Source organism: Danio rerio, chromosome 23, assembly GCF_052040795.2.
Source record: "Danio rerio strain M-AB ecotype USA chromosome 23, GRCz13ab, whole genome shotgun sequence".
NCBI classification, from domain to species: Eukaryota; Metazoa; Chordata; class Actinopteri; order Cypriniformes; family Danionidae; genus Danio; species Danio rerio.
The window spans coordinates 14,981,367-15,002,428 of NC_141043.1; the positions used below are offsets into that span (position 1 = coordinate 14,981,367).

Consider the following 21,062-nt stretch of genomic DNA (forward strand, 5'->3'; position numbering starts at 1 on the left):
AGATGTCATATTGTCATCATATTTACATTCAAATCTTCTGATTTCACTTTCACAAGCAGGAGCATTTTTTCATGGCACTGAATATTTGTTTTGAAAGACATATCTGAAGTAAAGTTATAGTTTTGCTATCAGAAATGTATGTTTTTGTTAGTAGAAAGTGGTTAGGCAACAGATGTCTATGCATATTTAATGCGCATTCAAAATCACTTGCAAAAGTAGCTGACACTGAAATATGTGCTGTCTTGTTTCGTTTTAGTCTTAATTGCAGCTTAGTTACTAATTTAGCAGGGGTCGCCACAGAGCAATGAACTGCCAACTATTTCGGCATATATTTTAAACAGCAGATGCACAGTAAATTTGAAATCCGGAAATTAACACCAATAGAGTTAATTTCAACACTTTAAAAGTGTATATATGGGAACCACCCGCAAAGTGTTAATTCAACACTTTCAAAAGTGTTGCCTCTTTAACACCAAAACAGTGTCAAATTATTAACACTATAAGAGTGAAGTATTAACACCAATGCAGATAATAACAACAACACTGCTACAGTGTTGCCTCTTTTAACACCAACACAGTGTCAAAATATTAACACTATAAGAGTGAAGTATTAACACCAACGCAGATAACAACAACACTGCTACAGAGCTAGGAGGAACTTCGTTGCAAACTCTGACAGAGTTAAAATCCTACACTGTTCAGGAGTGAACACTGTTAAAAAAAAAAAATAATAAATAAATCACAATCTATTCAAGCTTATAGGAATCAAACATTACATTACTTAAATGTTGACAGTACTATTTAAGAAATGTTACTTTTTTATGGATAACTATATTAAGGCTTCTAAATTTTTATATTTAAAAATAATAAATTCACTGTGAAGAAAACACATCTTACTACATTACTCTTTCAAAATTTTATTCCAACATGGAACACCAAGCCACCAATAAAATTACTTTACAAGTAACAGTCCAAAACAATATAAAATGAACTGTCATTGCCATATGTCATTTGCAAATCAAATGGCTTGTAGTAAAACAATTGTTCTGTTTTTTTGAGAACAAGGCTGTGCTCTTGTGCAAAAACCCTGAAAGCATGGAGATGTTCAACAAACTCTGATTCCATACATGAGACCAAAAAATAAACTCCATCCTTGATCAAAATTTGAACAATCTTTCCAAAGACTGGTACATCCTCAACCAAATCTAAGCAAACAACAAGATTTTTTCGATACTCCGTACCATGACACTTTACCCAAGGAGTGATAGTTACTTCACTAGAGAGATCAATGTTGAGTTGCTCTGAAATAAAATCACACTTTTCAAGATCAGACAACAACTCATTTGAAACAGGACCAGATTCAATACCCCTCGATGTACAGGATTCCCAGTAATAGGCTATTGCCAGCTGGTGTTTTTTTGCAAGCGATTTGGTGAGGTTTTTGAAGTTTTTTAAATTTTTCTTAAAAAACCTGTGTTTTGCTTCGTACCTCATCGTCCATACATGAATCAATGGGCCAATTTGCCTGATGCATTCAGGGTAGTGAATCATAAGGTGATGCTTCGGAATCAGATTTCTAGAAGGATACAAGTCTTTAAACAACCGATGGTGCTCCACTATCAGATGCTTCAAAAATATGATCATTCCTTCAGAAATGCAATGAGAAAACACAATGTCAACAATTTGCAAGAGCAGCAACATCAAATGCCAGTGCTTATCTCCCTCTGGAACTACATCTCCAAATATGAGAGGGATGTTCCTGATGAGACACAATGTCTGACTTGCATTAAGTCCAATACTGTTTCCTGGGTGCTGAAGGTTGACCTTGGTTGGGCGGTTATTTCGGTCCAAAAAACCATAGTTGAAGGCATACAGTCTTTGAGGAATGGAATCACAAGGTATTAGACCGCAACTCATATATTCAAAAAGCAGTTTTACTTCATACTGTGCCACTCCCTCCAGAATATCATGCATAATGTCCAGCACAAAGTTCTCAGATACATTAAAGTAAGTCAAGGTGTTGAGTATAGAATTTCTTTTAATACCATAACAGGAGTTTTCATTAGGGTTGTCAGCAAGATACTTGTAATGCTTCTCATTTTGGTTTCGGTTGCGCAAAATCACCCTTGGATCATCCTCGCTAAATACTTCCTGTGCTAACACCTTGTCAGTAAGGCACAATCTGCAGTAATGTTTTGCAGAAAAAGATTCAACATAACCAAGAATACCGTTTAGACCCAGGTTATCGCCAGTAATTTGAGCAATTGTACCAAAAATGGGCTCCTCAGAAAAAGACACCTTCATTCCCTTCTGCTCAAGAACTTTAACATCATCAATCAATGGGCCAAGTATTTTGTCCATGCCATACTTTTTTCCATCTTCAGAATGAAATAAAGAAATTAGATGTATGTTCATCAAGGATGAATTTACATGTGATGGTAGGTTACGAAGCACAAAATATATACAGCCAAGTTTATGGATTCCTTGTTTAGATCCTAATGGATTAGCTGTTTCAAAATCATCATAGTAAATTTGGATCTGAAGTGCATTATTACAGATGGAGTACAATGGATGCCTTTTGTAATACTGCCCATCACAAAATTCTCTATACATGTCACTTTGCCTTTGTTCTTGAATCAGTTTACATACTTCCTCATTTCTAAAAATGAACTCCAGAGTTTTGAGCAGAGGGATGTAAATAAAGGTGTCATTAACTGTTGTTTGTTCATACATTCCAGAGGTCGTATTTCTTCTTGAATCGTACCTGACTCCCAAGTGAATTTCAGTGGGTTCAACAACTCCCCATTTCTTGCTGAAATATTTTCTCCATTTAGTGTCTGTATTAAAATCTGAGAATGAATTATGAAAATTATTAAAAACCTCTTCAACTGAACTTCTAGTTGTGCTACCAACAGGCACAACATTTAAAATGCTCTCCCTTAAGTTAGTATGGAAATCATTAACAAAATCCTCCATGCTTTCAATAACAGACAAAATTAAATTGTTTGCAACACCATTAGCCTGCAATTTGGCAATTATGGATGCACACATTTCCCTTGAACTATCCCTTGAAAGAGAAGAACATTCAACCACTTGAGCATCATTATCTGTCATTTGCTCTGTGTCAGACACAAGTGCTTCGTCAGGATTTGGAGCATGCTGATTTTGAATAGATATGTTACCACTGCTTGATGCCACACCCCTAAAATGAAATCTGGTTAAATGTTTTTTAAACCCTGCATAACTTTTAAATTGTAGGAAGCAACCATCCTGAGCACAAACCAACTCAAACTTCTTGCCAGGATACAAACTATGAACAAGTTTAAGGTGCCGAATTAATTTTACAGTTGTAGCAAACAGTGATTTACAGATGTAGCATCTAAACATCATTCAGTAATTTAGCTCTGAGCTCCTTCACCCTTGGGGTTTCACTTGTGCTGCCAACATCAATTCTGTACACTGTGGTCTGGAGAAATGTGAACAAACCTTTAAGTGGAGGATCATAACTGATACTGAACACAAAATGGACCTTGAACAGTTCATCGATTGCCGCTAGTGAAGAGGATTCTTGACATGGGATGAGCTTTTTGTCAAGCACAATGAAGAACTGACTGATGGCTTCCTTGCTGCTTCCTATGGCAAGAATGTAAGGTTGACGATTGTCTTCTGTCTCGAGGTGTTCCTGAATACTCCGGCATGCCTGATTGAGGAAAAAAAAAAGGCAAATTAAGCATTATCAGTTAACATTATGACTACAAAGTCAACATTAAATTGATTTTGCAATATTGCAAAAGCTGTGACTTAATTGTGTCATTTTGTCAGGGAAGCAATTCTGTGATCAGTTATAAATCTCTGAGGCTCTCACAGGTTAAGTCCAAATAAAACAAAGAAATGAAATCCCTAGAGGTTACTTAATAAACAGAACATATAACCCTGATGTTACAGATTTAGAACTGATTATAGAACCGGCTTTACTGGCAATATGTGCATCTTACAGTCATAGTTTGAGTCTGTTTAGCTCAATTGAACACTAAGATCAAAAGACACAGAAAATGATACAAGCGCCAACAAGCTTAATTCCAGTTTAGGTTTAGAAAATTTGATAAATCAAGCACTTCATATTACACTTATCTCATAGTGTATTATCAACTGGAGAAGTTAATGCATTAATTGAAGGTATAATGTCTACAGCTCTTGTATCATCACCAGTTACCTACCTTTTGAAAAACCACCAGATGGTCAATTGCCTGTGAGATGCTCATCTTCTGGATTTTCTTTCTTCCAGAAACTTGGGGCGACAAAAAATGCAGAAGTAGAAGAAAGGATGATATGTCACTGTCCCACTCTGAAAAAGACAAGTAAAAAGTTAAACATAGACAGTAAAATAACATTCAAAAGATTTTCACTGCACCATTACATCAGTTACATCTGTACCTGGGAAATCCTCTGCCTCGCTGCTTTCTTTGTTCTGTTTGGCAGATGACAGCAATCTTTTCAGCAGTGGAGTGGATGTCAAGGTTTCTGCTAGCTTGATAATCTTTGACTTGAAAACTGTTGGCCACCTTTCCAAGAGTCTGGAAGCCGTTTCTGACCCGAACAGGAGTGTAAAGTCCTGGAGAATCTGAGAAATCAGAAGAAAACATTCCATTACTATAAAATATTACAAGCTAAATGTGATGGTCACTATTTCACCACATCTGTGAAACTAACATTTCAATTAAATTTTTTTATATTTATAAATAAAATATATTTAAAAAGACAATTCATACCAATCCTTTCGTATCCAGAAATCGAGGAAAAACAGAGAGAATAGTGGTGGATTTCTCTGGATCACGCACAAGACGTTGTCTGTATTTAAATGTTGCCCTCATCTTCTGCATGATGACCTCACGGTCGCTTGTATGATTCATCAGAGAGATGGCCTCTAGACTTTGATCACTGTCCAGCTGATCTTCAGGGTGACACAGCTGTCGGTCAAGCAAAGGACCCCCCTTTTCCTCTGTTTTAGGATCATCTTTATTTCCAGAAGGTTTTGTCCCCCTTTGTACGGTTTTGAGTCGCCACGACAAGAATCCAGAGTTTTTCTGGCCATCATAAAAATGTTCCTGACATTAATAAATTCAAAAATTAATAAATTCAAAATGACACAAATTCAGATTCAACATTTAACACTCCATTAATATATATATATATATATATATATATATATATATATATATATATATATATATATATATATATATATATATAATGATCTTCTGACGACAGACAAGAACTTACATATCCAGTCCTCCCTTGGGGATCTCTGAGTGAGGGAAACAAGGTGATAATTCCCAAACCATACTTCTGTTTGGTAAGGCGGTGTGGAACTCTCCTGAAGAACAGGAGTACTCAATGTTACTTAACATTGATGAGAATTAACAAATGTTATTAAAATTTGTTCAATTAAATGTTTAAAAGATTAGCACTATTACATTTCTAGCACTCAACTTCACACTATACAATTTATAATCTATATAGTAGTCAACATTTGATGTGTATCAAAAAATGTTTTTCAAAATTGTCCTTTGACAAGAATGGGTGTAGTACAATAGATTTAATACTTTGATAAAAGATTTTGATTCATTTCAAATGTTAACTATTGTATACTGCTATAACCATAAAAAAACAACAACAACATTGTTTTTCATAATTACCCTTCTGTCTCCATCATGTGGGCTACTAGAATGTTCACCATAACTTTTCTTGTCTCATCAGTAATTGTCCCCGTATCTTCATACTCCCTCAGCACATTTGCTCCACCTGGTCTTGTCTCTAGAATTTGTTTGATCAACTATAAAAAGAAATTAGCATTAACATCCTATTATAAAGGTAGAAATGCAGGAATATTGAAAATGCCATTTAAATTCAATCCTGATCTGGAAAAGGTCAGTACTATACACATAATACATAAATTAATGGAACTGATTATGTAAAGCTTATGGTTATGATACTGCAAGTAAACCCCCCAAATTGTGTACTTGCACTCACATCTCTGGCCTGTGAGTTTTGTGAAGCCTCATCCTCATCCTTTCTAAAGCGTTTTGGACTAAACCAGTCACTGTCCTCACTGCTTTTTGAAGTTAAAGAGAGTGTATCTGTATCAAAGCTGGCTGAAGATTGAGGTGTGGAGGGTCCTGTTAATGTTAAAACTGGGGTTAACAGGCAACAGGTTTTTTAATACTGGATCAAAATAAAAAGACAGGTCTAAGTACTTGTAAAAAAAAAAAAAAAACAACACTCAATACTAGTTTACATTATGGGACTGTATTTCTACCCACATCAACACTGCCGACATTAAAAATATGGTAAAGTACTGAAAATTGGCAGCATTCACTTAGACACATCTTACATCATTCAATAGCTCCACTGTTATCACTCACCACTGTCATTTAAAGCATTTATAACAAGAAGCAGTCCACTGGTGCTCATTAGATCAGGAAACACATCTTCGTCCACCTCTGTACCAGTTTCATCTGTAACTGTAATTACAAGATCCTGTGGTAATGAAAACTTCTCTTTCACTGCAAAGGAGAGAAAATAAATATTATTGTTAAAAAACGTTTAATGATACGTATGATAGAGAAACTTTTTTTTAATAAATATATATTATTTTTAATACCACTCACCCTCTGCTAAAAATAAATCAAAGCAAGCCTCTGGGATTTTTATGAACTTCTTTTGGTTTCGATATTGTGCTTTGACAAGCATTGTCTTGACCTCTGGTGAAGCTCTTGGTGTGGAGAGAAATAAACACATTATATTTGGTTTATGTAATATAATTGGACTATAAATTGTAAGAATAAATAATTTTTCTATAAATAAAGACAACTTAAAGTTAACGTTCGTTGTTTTGCAGCACACTTACACGACAATGATATATTGGAGGGAGTTTTATGAATGTATTATCGTCTGTTTTGGACTCATTCTGACTACCGTTACGCGCGCTGTCTTCTTCTATTGTTTCCTGGCAGCTGTAATGTCTTAAGCTATAGCGCCTTGACGGCTAAACCTTGTTATTGCAATCTCTTACATTCGCGTAAGATTATGCCCTTACATTAAAATATCTGACAACAGTTTTTGTCGATAATGTAGATTAGTCGTTTCATTCATCTGAAGTCTTGAACTGTGTGTTTATATTCCACAACGTGCGTTCTATCACCGAAGTGAGCAATCACTGACTTTCGTTGCAGCATTAAAAACTTACCACGGTACTTTTTAACAGCGAAAACTCTCACCGATCCACGGTCAGTCGGCCACCATTCAGCAGGAACCCAAGCATGTACCTTGGATTAAAACAAGTTATAGTAGTTCAGCCGCTGTCTTTGAAATGTGCACATTTACTTGTTGAACACTACAAGAAATCCACACGCGATAGTTCACCTTGAATAACGTTACCTGCTAAAATGGACGGCGGTCTTAGCGCGCGAGCCTAACTACACTGTGCTTATGTCCAGACATGTGCATACGGTAAATAAAATAAATAAAACAATCGCCGTGTGCGAGAATTATAATATAATAATATTAATATAAGCGTTATGGTGGCTTTACATGATTCATAAAATTGCTGATATAGGCTAACTTAATAAAAATCACGTCTGAATTATTTGGCTGTGTAACGCTTGATATACTGATCGTTATGAAAAAATGATTAAACTAAGATACAAAAACATATTATTTAATTTAAACAATGAATCTGTATAATAAGATTTATATATTAGACTTACCAACTTTCTTCCACTTGCAGCATTTGAAATGGCGTCTGCATGTGGTCTGGTTGAATCAAAAGGACGTCTGCACGTTCATGGAGGTGTGGCCTGGTTAACGCTTAAGGAGTTGCCTTTGCAACGATATAAAATGACACCAACTCTTAATCGAAACTGACGCTTTTGGTGTTTAACTCAATCTGTATAGCGTTGACGCAACACTTTATTTTAACACTTTGTTGTAACACCAGTAAATCAACACCGGTAAATTTGCTGTGTGCCCTTCCAACCACAACCCAGTTGTGCCCTATTGGAAGCAGCCATACACTCTCACATTTTCACACACACTTATTTACTAAGATCAATCAACCGGAGCACCCGGAGGAAACCCATACGAACACAGGGAGAACATGCAAACTCCACACAGAAATGTCAACTGGCCCAGCCAGGACTTGAACCAGCTACTTTCTTTCTGTGAGGCAACAGGGCTAACCACTGAGCCACCGTGCCACCCTATTAATGGTTGAAATGTTGCTGGTATAAGAAAAAATCTAATTATCTATAATATAATTTAAAAAATTCAAGTTTTAATGTTGTACAATGATGACATTTTCAAGTCACCATTAGGGTACCATTGTCTTGTGAACCAAGAGCCTAAGACTACGTGTCTACGTGACTACGTGCCTAAGACTTACACCGAAGTGTTTTTGCACTGCAGAAACCAGAGCATTGTTCTAAAAAAGCTCAGCTGTCGGTTGCTATGATGTGGTGTAGTATTGTCCCACCCCTCCTCCACTGCCGTAGCGTGGCTACAGTAGCTCAAAAGTGACACTGGTGGGCATGTGAAGCATGGGGCTGGATCATTGATGGTTTCAGCTGCAATATCTGCACTGACATTAGATCTAAATATTATTGAGCCTCTTTGGGGTGTTTTGAAGGACCTCTTCAGGAAATTTTTTCCCCCACGAGCATCAGGTAATCGTCTGACCACTATTCTGCAAGAAGAATGGTACAAAATCCATTTGGCAACTGTGCAGGACTTGTACCTGTCATACCCAAGACAAATTGATGGTGTAGGGCCTCTAAAGGAGGCCCTACACCATATTAATGAATTGCTGTGGTCTAAAACCATTTCAGCTTCATTGTCGATCCCCTGTATATGTAAAGTGTGACATTTGGATTCATACCGACTGATAGAGGTGTTTGAGTTTTAGCAAGTCATTTCACCTGGCAGCCATCTTTGAATCACCTCGCAGGCAGTATGCTCGGGCTTTTCTGAATAGGGAAACATCAAATTCTCCAAAACTGTTTGCAAGCTGACACTTACATTACATATTTGGAATCATCAATAAAATTAACAAACGACCATTTTATTAGTTTCTTTTCAAGAAGTTCTAATCAAACAAAATCTGAGGTGATGCACATGCACACTCAAAAAGAAAGAGATCACGAACCAACCTCATTTATGGCAGTGTTACACATTATCATACTCTGAAATTTGATTGTCTGATCGCGCTGCTCTTCTGAAGTAATCCACAATTTGTTCTTGATGGTAAATCTTCTCCAGAAATAACAGCGACTCTTTGTTTATGGGTTTGTGGGTGTTTGAGTAGTTGCTGCTGTCATGTTCATTTCATACATGTAGCCCTCTCCCCTTAACTAGCTCAGAAAAAGTAATATGTCTAGGGAAATTCAAATAAAATTCAAGGTGAGAGGCACATCCCTATAACTTTAAAATTATCAATGTCTGTTCATCAAATGGTAATAACAAACACTTAATAATACCGGGCCTCAGATATATATGTAGTGTTATTCAGAGTAGAAGTGACTATTTGTTTTCTTTTTCTATTGCATAATATAATTTAACTTTCTCATTTACAAGTTACTTTACACACTGGTTTATTTAACCATTAGTTTTCACCATTTCTGTAAAAGAAAATCACAAATGCAAGGCATATAATAAACTTTTTACATTTATTAAATATTGTGAGGCTATTGTGTTATTTTTCTTTCGTTGTGTTTTAAATCACTTTAAAGCTGTAAGACTCATTTCACTTTCAGTGACAACACAGCTTCACTTAATCAGACATACAAAGCAAACACACATTTGAGTAACATTATAGCATCAAATAAAACCCAAAATAAAATGTTACCCAGCTGGGATTTAAGTCTTACGTTGGCGCGCAATGTTGGAGCTCACGTTGGAAAAAAACACTTTTCAGTACTCACAGAATCCGTAGAAATAATGAAGGTCACAATCACAGTACCCATTCACAGAACCAGATACACTCCAAACGTCTCTGACGTCCATCCGCGATCCCGAATTGCATCACCGCAGTTGTAAATCCTCCGATCACGAAACAAACAGGCCCGATTAGCAAAGCCTCAGTCTCTCTCCAATCGATCTTTTAGTCCGCAGGTCTGACGTTCACTCTCTCTCTCACTCTGAACAATTAACCACACAGATTGTCCAGCGATCCTCAAATGCACTAAGGATGTGGGTTAACAGTCTTTGTAAACTCAGAACTAACACATGAATTTTCTTTTGTGTAACTATTTCAAGGCAAACTATTAAAACAAAAACTCTAAATCAAACGCATCTGACTCTCTGCTCTTGGTTTCACTTCCTTCCCGTCTTCCAAGCTCCGCCCCCTAACCTCTAGAGGTCATCAAACTCGACACATAAAACATATTTATTTATTTATTAGATAATATTGTTCATAACTATGATATCAGAATTTAAACACATTTGTAATTTAGCAGAAAGTTCTTAAAATAGTTTGTTGAAAAATAAAAGAAAAACAAAAACTGCTTCATATCAACAGATCCTATATTAGTAGGGCTCTACATTCTCCCCCCACCAAGAATCGTTATGCCCTCATAACGAGGAAAAATACATCTAAATGAATGAAATATCACAAAATTACACTTGTTTTCTATCACAGTTACTCATTATCTGAATCAATGACATATGCAGAGTACTCTCAAAATAAAAACACAAAATAACGGCAAATATGACACAATGATCAATTACCCAGCAATAACTCTAATTACTGTCTTTTCTTCAAAGTAACAGCACATGTACTAATTTTTCTTGATGGCACATGCAACCACAAATATACAGAAGAATTGTATTTGACTGGATTTACTACTTTGGCCTGCACAACAACAGGTTCAACTGTTGGCATCCCAAGTGTATCATATGTTAACCTCTTGGGCACAGTTCTCATTCTCTGAGACCTCCCTTTAATTTCAGGTAAATTATCAGAGATAGTTTCGTTTTCATTACTCTGATCCACACTCTCTAGATCCTGCACTATACTTGTAACAGTATCACAAAGATCTGACACTTGACTCAAATTTTGTAAATTTTCTGAATCATTCTCAACCAGAAGTCTTGAATCAGTCTCTACAGAATCATCTGTTCTAACTCCTTGAGGAGTCTTATCTTTCACATCTACAGGTTTTACAGTATCTCTGACTTCATTCTCAGAAACAACTGAATCACTCTGTAAAGATTCATTCCCACTAAAAGGCAATTGACTGTCTTTAGGAATTGGAACCCATACCCCATATTCTTCATAATCACTCTCACAACTTTCTTCAACAGTCTGATCAGCTCTGACTTCAATTTCTTGTACTACAGAGGCATCATTACTTCCTTGTTCTGTACTCTGACTTTCTACAACATTTTTCCTCTGTCTCAGAAGTCTTTCTTGAGTTTTTTGGTATGTTGTCTGAAACTCTCCGTCTCAACTGTTTTCGAATAGGAAGAATATGATTCCTGTGCAGAATTTTGACTGGTCCATTTCCACTCTGTGGCTTAAGTCGAAACACAGGTAGGTTAGGCATTTGGCTCTGGACAACATAAGGCTCAGAATTCCATCTGTCTGCCAATTTGTGCTTTCCTTGGAGTCCAAGATTTGGTATCAAGACTTTGTCCCCAGGAACCAGGTGAGTATAATGCAATCTCTGATCATATCTTCTCTTATTTCCTGCATTTTTCTTCTCAGCATTTTCCTCTGCTAGCTGATAAGCAGATTTCAGTTCGTTCTGCATCTTCTTTACGAACCGTTGGTAAGACCTTACAGAAGTACCATCACTTGACACACCAAAACTCAAGTCAATGGGCAGCCTGGCTTCCCTGCCAAACATAAGAAAGTAAGGGGAATACCCTGTGGCGTCATTCATGCTGCAATTGTACACATGCACAAGATGTCCAATGTGTCGACTCCACTGTTGTTTCTGCCTTGAATCCAGGGTCCCCAGCATATCTAAAAGTGTTCGGTTGAACCGTTCAGGCTGCGGATCACCCTGCGGATGATACGGTGTTGTTCGGGATTTCTCCACTCCTAATAGGTCAAACAACTCATGGATGAGCTTGCTCTCGAAATCCCGACCTTGGTCTGAGTGCATTCTTTTAGGCAGTCTGTAGTGAATTAAGTATTTTTCCCACAGAACTTTCGCAACTGTGGTTGCCTTCTGATCTTTAGTTGGAAAGGCCTGTGCATACCTTGTGTAGTGGTCCGTGATGACAAGGACATTACAGATGTTTTTGGAATCTGGCTCTATGGAAAGAAAATCCATACATACAAGATCCATCGGTCCATTACTAGACAAATGTGACAAGGGTGCAGCTTTTCTAGGCAGAGTCTTTCTTTGGACACACCTGGCACATGTCTGGCAATATTTCTCAACATCAACCTTCATTCGGGGCCAGTAAAATCTATTTCTCACAAAACCATAGGTCTTGTCAAACCCCATGTGACCTGAATCATCATGAAGTGATTTTAAAACTACTTCATGGAACTTTTTGGGCAGACATAGCTGTTTATGACAAGGTCTTTCTGGTACTAGAGTGCACCGAAACATTACTCCATTATCCAAAACTAGTTTGTCCCAGTCTCTCATGATCAGTGGAATGTCTTTGTGAGCTTTTTTATTAACTGTGGACAAATCTCCCCTTTTCAAAGCTCTCCATATCTCACCCATACATGGGTCTTCTTGCTGAGCACAGGACAGATCCACAGAACTCAATTTAGGAATTTTTAGAGTATCCAATGTAGCTAAATTACAGTACGCTTTGGGGATTGACTTAGGAGATCCACCTAATGACGTCACAATCCTGCTGACACTTGCAAAGCAGTTTGGCTTGTCCTGGCCTGGCAGCTTACACAAAGATCTTACACCAGAAGATGGAATACTTGTTCATTCCTTTTCTTTTTGATGAGATCGACGAGATAATGCGTCCACATCGATATTCTGTCTCCCAGGCCGGTACTTGAGACTGAAGTCATAGGCTGAGAGGGCTGCCAGCCAACGATGTACTACAGCATCCAGCTTGGCTGTTGTCAGAACATAAGTTAGCGGGTTATTGTCTGTCTGGACCTCAAATTTAACCCCATAGAGATAGTCATGTAGCTTGTCAACAACCGCCCATTTTAATGCCAAGAACTCAAGTTTGTGGACGGGGTAGTTCTTTTCAGAAGGCGTCAAACTTCTGCTGACAAATGCCACTGGTTTTAACCCCTCTCCTTGATCCTGGTACAACACGCCACCAAGTCCTTCACAACAGGCGTCGACATGTAATACATAGGGGAGCTGAGGATTTGCAAAGACCAAGACTGGAGCTTCAGTTAATCTCACCTTTAACTCTTTAAAGGCAGTTTCGCATGCATCAGTCCATCTACTCCCAAAAGGGTCAGTAGCTTTGTACGCTAATTGTTCTGGGCAAAGTCCTGCTTTGATCTTTTTCAAACTTGCTGCAGGCAGACAACCTTGTAAGAGCTGATTCAGTGGATAGGATACTTTTGAATAGTCTTTCACAAATCTTCTATAGTATCCACAGAAACCCAAAAATGAACGCAGCTCTGACATGTTCTGAGGTCGAGGCCAAGATTTTACAGCATCAATCTTGGAGGGGTCTGTTGAGACACCGTCTTGGGAGACAATGTGTCCAACGTAGCTGACAGAGGTCTGACAGAAGGTGCATTTATCCAAAGACAACTTCAATCCTTCACTCTGTAATCTGTCCAAGACTTTTAACAACCTCTCTTCATGCTCCTCCAAGGTCCTGCCAAATACGATGAGGTCGTCCAGATACACTAATACTTTCAACAAGTTCATGTCCCCAACGGTCTTTTCCATAACTCTTTGAAAAGTCGATGGAGCTCCACAAATCCCCTGCGGCATTCTCTGGAACTGATAGAACCCCACTGGGCAGATGAACGCTGTCTTTTCTTGATCTGCTTCACTCATAGGAATCTGGTAATATCCACTCCTGAGATCCAATACACTAAACCACTTGCTCCCATTCAGACAAGTTAGTGCATCCTCTATCCGTGGAAAAGTGTATTGATCTGGAATAGTACGTCGGTTTAGCGTCCGATAATCCACGCACATTCTGATCTGGCCATTCTTTTTCCGTACTACAACAATCGGAGAAGCATATGGACTCCTGGATTCTGTGATAATCCCTGCTCCTTTTAACTTCTCTAGATGTAGCCTGACATCTTCCAGATCAGCTGGAGCAAGACGTCTTGAACGCTCACGAAAAGGTTTGTTCTCTGTCAGCCGAATCTGATGCTGGGTACTCTTTGAACATCCAACCTCAAATTCATCACAGGAGAACACATCTGTCCTTTCCAACATCTTTTTAACCAGTCGTTGTTTCCATTCGTTGGGCACAGAGGAATCACCAAAGTTAAATGAGCTAGCATCTAGTTTAGTCTGTCCACTACACTCTTGTGGTTTTGAGCCGGTAGACACAACCTCCACTGGAAACACATGAGCAATGGGCATTCCTCTTTTAAGATTTACAGTGCGAGAGGAGACATTTCTGATCGTAACTCCAATCTTTCTTGACTGAACAACAGTATTGGCCTGTACTTCGGCGGTTACAAGCAGTTCATCTGGAAACACAGATTCCTCTGGCTTATCGACTAACAGAGTCTTTCCAGAAAAAGCAGAAGGGCATTTCAACACTCTATAAACCCTAGCACTCTCTCCGGGAGGCAATTTTAATGGCTTAGGGTTAAGATACCAGACAGTTCCTCTGCTGTCGTCACAGTGACTCTTTTCAACTGCTATGGCCCGTTCATAAGCATCTCTGATCTCAGGATGAACAGTCAAGGTATGTAGAAAATCATCTCCCACCTTGTCTTTGCATGCTTCAACCAGCTTTTTCACTACAGATGTATTTGTTCCCACCAGAATGTTTACATCTCCTTTCATGACAGGATCGGGACAGACCAGCACAAGTGCATCTATGGATTCCGCCACTCCTGCAACAGATCCTGGAAACTCCAGCCTCAAAGACAAACAGCCATCATATGGGTACTTTTGCATACTCAATCCCCATATCTCCAAATTTTCTATTGGTATCAATGGCATATGTCTCAAGTATTTGTCATAGAAGGATCTGTATAGCAGAGTAACTTGCGATCCACTATCTAACAAAGCCTTTGCATAGATTCCTTCCACTTGAACAGGAAGGACAGAACTGGGTCCTACTAACCCGCTCGGAAGAACTGCTGGCTCAGCTTGGACTCTTTTGCACTTTGTGGAACGTGTCTTTCCCGGAGCTTCAGGCCGTTCCTTTACTGAGCCCCGGAGAAGTTTCCCGAAGATTGTCTCATTCTGATGAGTCGCTGGTTTACTTTCCTGAGATTTTCATCGTTTTTACAGTCCCGCTTAAGATGCCCATCTTCCCCGCATCTGTAGCAAAATATGTTGGCTTTGGTTACTGTACGTGTTGGAGTTTTACAGTCAGCAACAGCAGCCAGACTGTGCATGGCTGGACGATCATGGGCTACAGGTTCTTTGGCTGCAGCTGACAACTGAGACACCTCATTTTTCAGCCCCCTAATCTCCTTCTTTAACTTTTCTACTTCTGAGTCTACAGTACCAGTGTTAGCAGACGAATCCTTCTTGGTAGTGGGCACTACAGACATGGCAACATTAGATGGTAAGGTGCGCCTATTGCTGACCATATTTTCCTCTTCTCTAACCTCCTTCATTAACTCGTTGAAAGAAGGTGGATCACAAAGCTTGTGGGTCATCCTCAAACGCATAGCCACCATGTCACCTGCCAGGGCACCTCTGACTATTTGCTGCATTCTAAGATGATTAAGAGCAGAATACTCAATTCCTTTTTTCCGCAGCATGCTATGGAGCAGCCTGTCCAACCTCAATATGTAGGCTGACAGCTTCTCTCCTTCATTTTGGTATGTGCTTCGAAATTTAAGCATTAAATCTGCAGCATCCTCAGTACTGCCAAATGCTGACTCTAGTACACTAAGATAGTCACTATAAGTAGCAGCTGAGTTGCCAGTCTTTTCAAATCTTACAATATCTGCTGCAGGACCTCTGAGGCACTCTACTAGTTTCTGCTTCTTAACATTATCAGAGCACTGCCACTCTTCCAAAATGTGTGTAGTCTGCTCCACCCAAATCTCAAACTCATCTTCCCCAAGAGGAGTTGGTATAAACCCTGAAAAAGGGCGCAGCTTTCTATATATCCCTCTCTCCTCAGATGAAGCCACATGACATGTTTGAACAAGGGAGTTTATGGCCTTGACCAGCTTAGTGTTGAGGTCAGGAGCAGGAGATGCCAAACTTGAAATGTCAGCTAATGATTTTCCTTCGTTTTGAAGGAACAAATTCAACTTAGTCTGAAATTCATCTTCCTTGCTCTTTTTAGGAGCTTCAGCTGCAACACACACAACCTGTGTGTACCAGAGACCTACTTCAGGTCCTCCAATCTCTGCAGGGATAAATGTCTTGGATATGTCATCATCAAATTCAATCAAAACAAATTGAAATTCCTTATTTTTATCTAAGCGACAACCAAGCACTTTGCATTTACCAACTCCCAGAGCAGTATCTAGTACATTATAGATCACTCTGTCCTCACAGTCTGTAGGCACATTGCTAAGAATAATAACTTTGTCAAGACCCACATCTTTGTCTCTGCACCAAGCAATAATCTCACTAACCTCCATTTTTTTTAACTTACAAAAAAAAAGAATGTAAAATGTGTTTGTAAAAAAAACTGAATGAAAGAGAAAAATATATATTCAAAATAAACCCCAGAATAAGTATACACGCAAATAAATCACTTCTAAATTTCTTTCTGAATTAACAATCTGAGTAATCTGATTAATCCCGGACGAGCCCCCACAAATGTAGCCCTCTCCCCTTAACTAGCTCAGAAAAAGTAATATGTCTAGGGAAATTCAAATAAAATTCAAGGTGAGAGGCACATCCCTATAACTTTAAAATTATCAATGTCTGTTCATCAAATGGTAATAACAAACACTTAATAATACCGGGCCTCAGATATATATGTAGTGTTATTCAGAGTAGAAGTGACTATTTGTTTTCTTTTTCTATTGCATAATATAATTTAACTTTCTCATTTACAAGTTACTTTACACACTGGTTTATTTAACCATTAATTTTCACCATTTCTGTAAAAGAAAATCACAAATGCAAGGCATATAATAAACTTTTTACATTTATTAAATGTTGTGAGGCTATTGTGTTATTTTTCTTTCGTTGTGTTTTAAATCACTTTAAAGCTGTAAGACTCATTTCACTTTCAGTGACAACACAGCTTCACTTAATCAGACATACAAAGCAAACACACATTTGAGCAACATTATAGCATCAAATAAAACCCAAAATAAAATGTTACCCAGCTGGGATTTAAGTCTTACGTTGGCGCGCAATGTTGGAGCTCACGTTGGAAAAAAACACTTTTCAGTACTCACAGAATCCGTACAAATAATGAAGGTCACAATCACAGTACCCATTCACAGAACCAGACACACTCCAAACGTCTCTGACGTCCATCCGCGATCCCGAATTGCATCACCGCAGTTGTAAATCCTCCGAACACGAAACAAACAGGCCCGATTAGCAAAGCCTCAGTCTCTCTCCAATCGATCTTTCAGTCCGCAGGTCTGACGTTCACTCTCTCTCTCTCTCTGAACAATTAACCACACAGATTGTCCAGCGATCCTCAAATGCACCAAGGATGTGGGTTAACAGTCTTTGTAAACTCAGAACTAACACATGAATTTTCTTTTGTGTAACTATTTCAAGGCAAACTATTAAAACAAAAACTCTAAATCAAACGCATCTGACTCTCTGCTCTTGGTTTCACTTCCTTACCGTCTTCCAAGCTCCGCCCCCTAACCTCTAGAGGTCATTAAACTCGACACATAAAACATATTTATTTATTTATTAGATAATATTGTTCATAACTATGATATCAGAATTTAAACACATTTGTAATTTAGCAGAAAGTTCTTAAAATAGTTTGTTGAAAAATAAAAGAAAAACAAAAACTGCTTCATATCAACAGATCCTATATTAGTAGGGCTCTACATACAGATTACAAAAACATTAAATTTTTGTTTTCCCACATAGTTGGTTCATTTAAAAGTACAAATTTTAAGCTTTATGTGGACTTATTCCTTATTTCTGTGAAGCAACTTGCTGAGATTCCAGTGTGTTTGCTGACCACAAAAAAAAAAAAAAAACTGTTGTAAAAGCACATGTTTGGTCTGAGCTTTTGCAATGGAGAAATGTCAGTCTATATCGATGGATGATTGGCTCCTGTACTAGGACGGGGCTTCATTTGCCATATCAACTGTTACACTTTTCCCTATTTAAAATTATACGATTGAGATGTCTCGTGTATTCTATAGTCTCTGATATTAGTACTTTTGCTTGAATTTGCATAATTTGCAAATATCTTGTCAACCTAACAGTTTCAATTTACAATGGGTTTACCCTTTTTTAAATAAACCAACTAATATATTGCTTTTTACCTTTAATTTTTATTTAGGAAATTTTAAAGGGAGACTTTTTTTTTCAGATCTCTATTAAGTAATTTTCAGTATATTCGCCCAAAACTCTGCTTTAAAGAATTGACAAAGAGATCAACAAATATCTCATCTTAACCCTTAATTGTGCTCCGTTCGAATTTACTACCCTTTTGTTATGTTTAAGATAAAAACATCCACTACATTAAACCGCTGTAAAAAAAAAAAAAATAAATAAATAAATAAATATATATATATATATATATATATATATATATATATATATATATATATATATATATATATATATATATATATATGGGCAACTGCTAACGGTGACTGTCTAGTGCCAAAGTGTAAGACCTTGTTTGGTCAATCTGTCTTCTCTGTAAAGGGAGCCAAACTGTGGAATGAGTTACCGGTTAGCTTAAAATCAGAAAGTAATCTAAATATTTTTAGTAGTGCTCTTAAAAAGTGGTTAAAAACAAAACAGCAGTGTTTGCACAAATACTCTACTGTTAGTTAGTTGGATCATATCGCCTTTGCTTTTGCCTGCAGAAAATTGTATGTAAAGAATTGTAATGTTGTGTATGTTTTATTATATTTCTATTTTGTCAATAATAAGCCTCCTGTGGACAGGTGTTGAAAATTAGCAAGTTTGCTAAAACACTTAAACAAATGCATTTGGTTGTCCAGTGTAATTGTGATGTCCATGTCAAATAAATAAATATATATATATTTTTTTTTATTTATATATATATATATATATATATTTTTATATATATATATATTTATTATTATTATTATTATTATTATTATAATTATTATTATTATTATTATTATTATTATATATATATATATATATATATATATATATATATATATATATATATATATATATATATATATATATTTTTTTTTTTTTTTTTTTTTTTTTTTTTTTTTTGCATAAATCTGTTAACCCCCAGAGGTTTATGTGTGTTTTTGGGCCAAGGAGAAGTTTTGACATGCGCTGACATTTGTGTTGTTTTCAGTATCTTAAAATCATATTAATCGCTAAAGTGTGATAATACTGTAAACAGCACAAACTGGGCTACAAAAATATCTAAGCAGAATGTTTGTATGTATTTGTGTTTTTGAGAAAGAAACGTTTATGCGTGGTTAGTGAAAAAAAAAAAAAATTGAAGTCACTAAAACAAGGCCATGAAACACATAGAGAACATTTGTTCACAAGACTTTTGAGAACTGGATCTAGTAGCCTAGTATTTTTGCTTCAAAATGATGTGAAAATCATCTTGATTACTTGCTCATAGAAAACAATATATTGAACATATTTCATATAAATCAAGGTAAGAATAAAAAAATTTACTCGACAGGGATTCTATCCTCCGCTAAGTCTAGACACGCTTCAAAATGTATGCGTTCGTCTTCAGAGTCGCGCTCTTCCTTTGAGGACAAAGTAATTCTTCATCGCTGTTCAGCTTCTTCACTCGGGTAGCGTGCCATCATTCAAACGAAAGTAATAATAAAGCTTGTCATTTTATGCCATGTCTCAGGGAGCGTGTACATTATTACCTGGCTCACCTAAGTTTATTTCCATATAAACAAGCATGCTCACTCTGGGCGGGATCACGTTGTAATAAGGCAATGCAGGATAATCTATACCAGTCTTTACTTTTATACGGATTACATGAAAAGAGATTTTTTTTTTTTACTTGAATTGGTTAATGCAAAACTAGACATACAGTATCAAGCTTTCTATAGATATATCTCGTGTGTCTCTTTGTTGAGTATTTGCTGAGTTTTAGTTCATTTTAATGACGTGTTTTTTTTTGACAGTCTACATGTTGCATGCGTCTCTGGCAGACGATTGTAATAACAAAGCCTCGTGGGCATGGTAGCAATAATTCTAACTAGCAATAGCATTGGTTTCAAACTGATTACTTTATCAAACAATATTTGTTTTCAACATGCACTCACTGCATGTAAAAGTAGACACTTCAAGCTTTCTATAGATATACAGTTGAAGTCAGAATTATTAGCCCCCCTTTGATTTTTTTCTTTTTGTTTTTAAAAAATTTTCTAAGTGATGTTTAACAAAGCAGGGAAATTTTTACAGTATTTCTGATAATATATTTTTTTATTTGTTTTATTTCGGCTACAATAAAAGCAGTTATCAATTTTTAAACACCCTTTTAAGGATAAAATTATTAGCTCCTTTAAGCTATTTTTTTTTCGATAGTGTACAGAACAAATCATTTTTATAGAATAACTTGCCTAATTATCCTGCCTAGTTAACCCAATTAACCTAGTTAAGCCTTTAAATGTCACTTTAAGCTGTATAGAAGTAAAAAATTAAAAATATTTATCTGATGCATTTTTACAGCTTTTTTACATTTTTACATTTCAAACATAACAAAAGGGTAGTAAATTTGCTCACAGTGTACTGTTGAGTTTAAAAATTTCATAGCATTTTATCAAAATA

At 36.9% G+C, this 21,062-nt stretch overlaps 2 protein-coding genes across 6 annotated transcripts in view; one reads left to right on the forward strand and one right to left on the reverse strand.

Moving 5' to 3' along the window:
- samd10b (sterile alpha motif domain containing 10b) overlaps positions 1–21,062 on the forward strand; it is a 214,293-nt gene that overhangs the window by 164,278 nt on the left and 28,953 nt on the right. The window lies entirely within an intron of this gene.
- sb:cb449 lies at positions 902–7,831 on the reverse strand. Of its 4 annotated transcripts, XM_087306731.1 has the most exons (11): positions 7,767–7,831; positions 7,247–7,325; positions 6,669–6,772; positions 6,423–6,563; positions 6,031–6,176; positions 5,697–5,833; positions 5,281–5,374; positions 4,770–5,105; positions 4,435–4,621; positions 4,218–4,345; positions 902–3,700 (listed from the first exon to the last, which is right to left on the reverse strand). In XM_087306731.1, the coding sequence occupies exons 3-11, from the start codon at positions 6,748–6,750 to the stop codon at positions 3,380–3,382; spliced, it is 1,572 nt and encodes a 523-aa protein (XP_087162857.1). In that variant the 5' UTR covers positions 6,751–6,772; positions 7,247–7,325; positions 7,767–7,831; the 3' UTR covers positions 902–3,379. The 4 variants fall into 4 exon arrangements, with proteins under 4 accessions (XP_087162857.1, XP_087162856.1, XP_087162858.1 ...); XM_087306730.1 differs by lacking the exon at positions 7,247–7,325; XM_087306732.1 differs by lacking the exons at positions 7,247–7,325; positions 7,767–7,831 and adding an exon at positions 6,908–6,998.

Bases quoted from the DNA above. Each gene is read 5' to 3' on its own strand.
- sb:cb449 (XM_087306729.1), bottom strand. From the start codon at position 6,798: ATGTGTTTATTTCTCTCCACACCAAGAGCTTCACCAGAGGTCAAGACA. The intron at 6,177-6,422 runs GTGAGTGATAAC...TAACATTAACAG, and splicing joins AAATGCTTTAAATGACAGTG to GACCCTCCACACCTCAATCT. The intron at 4,622-4,769 runs GTATGAATTGTC...CTGATTTCTCAG, and splicing joins TTCTGGATACGAAAGGATTG to ATTCTCCAGGACTTTACACT.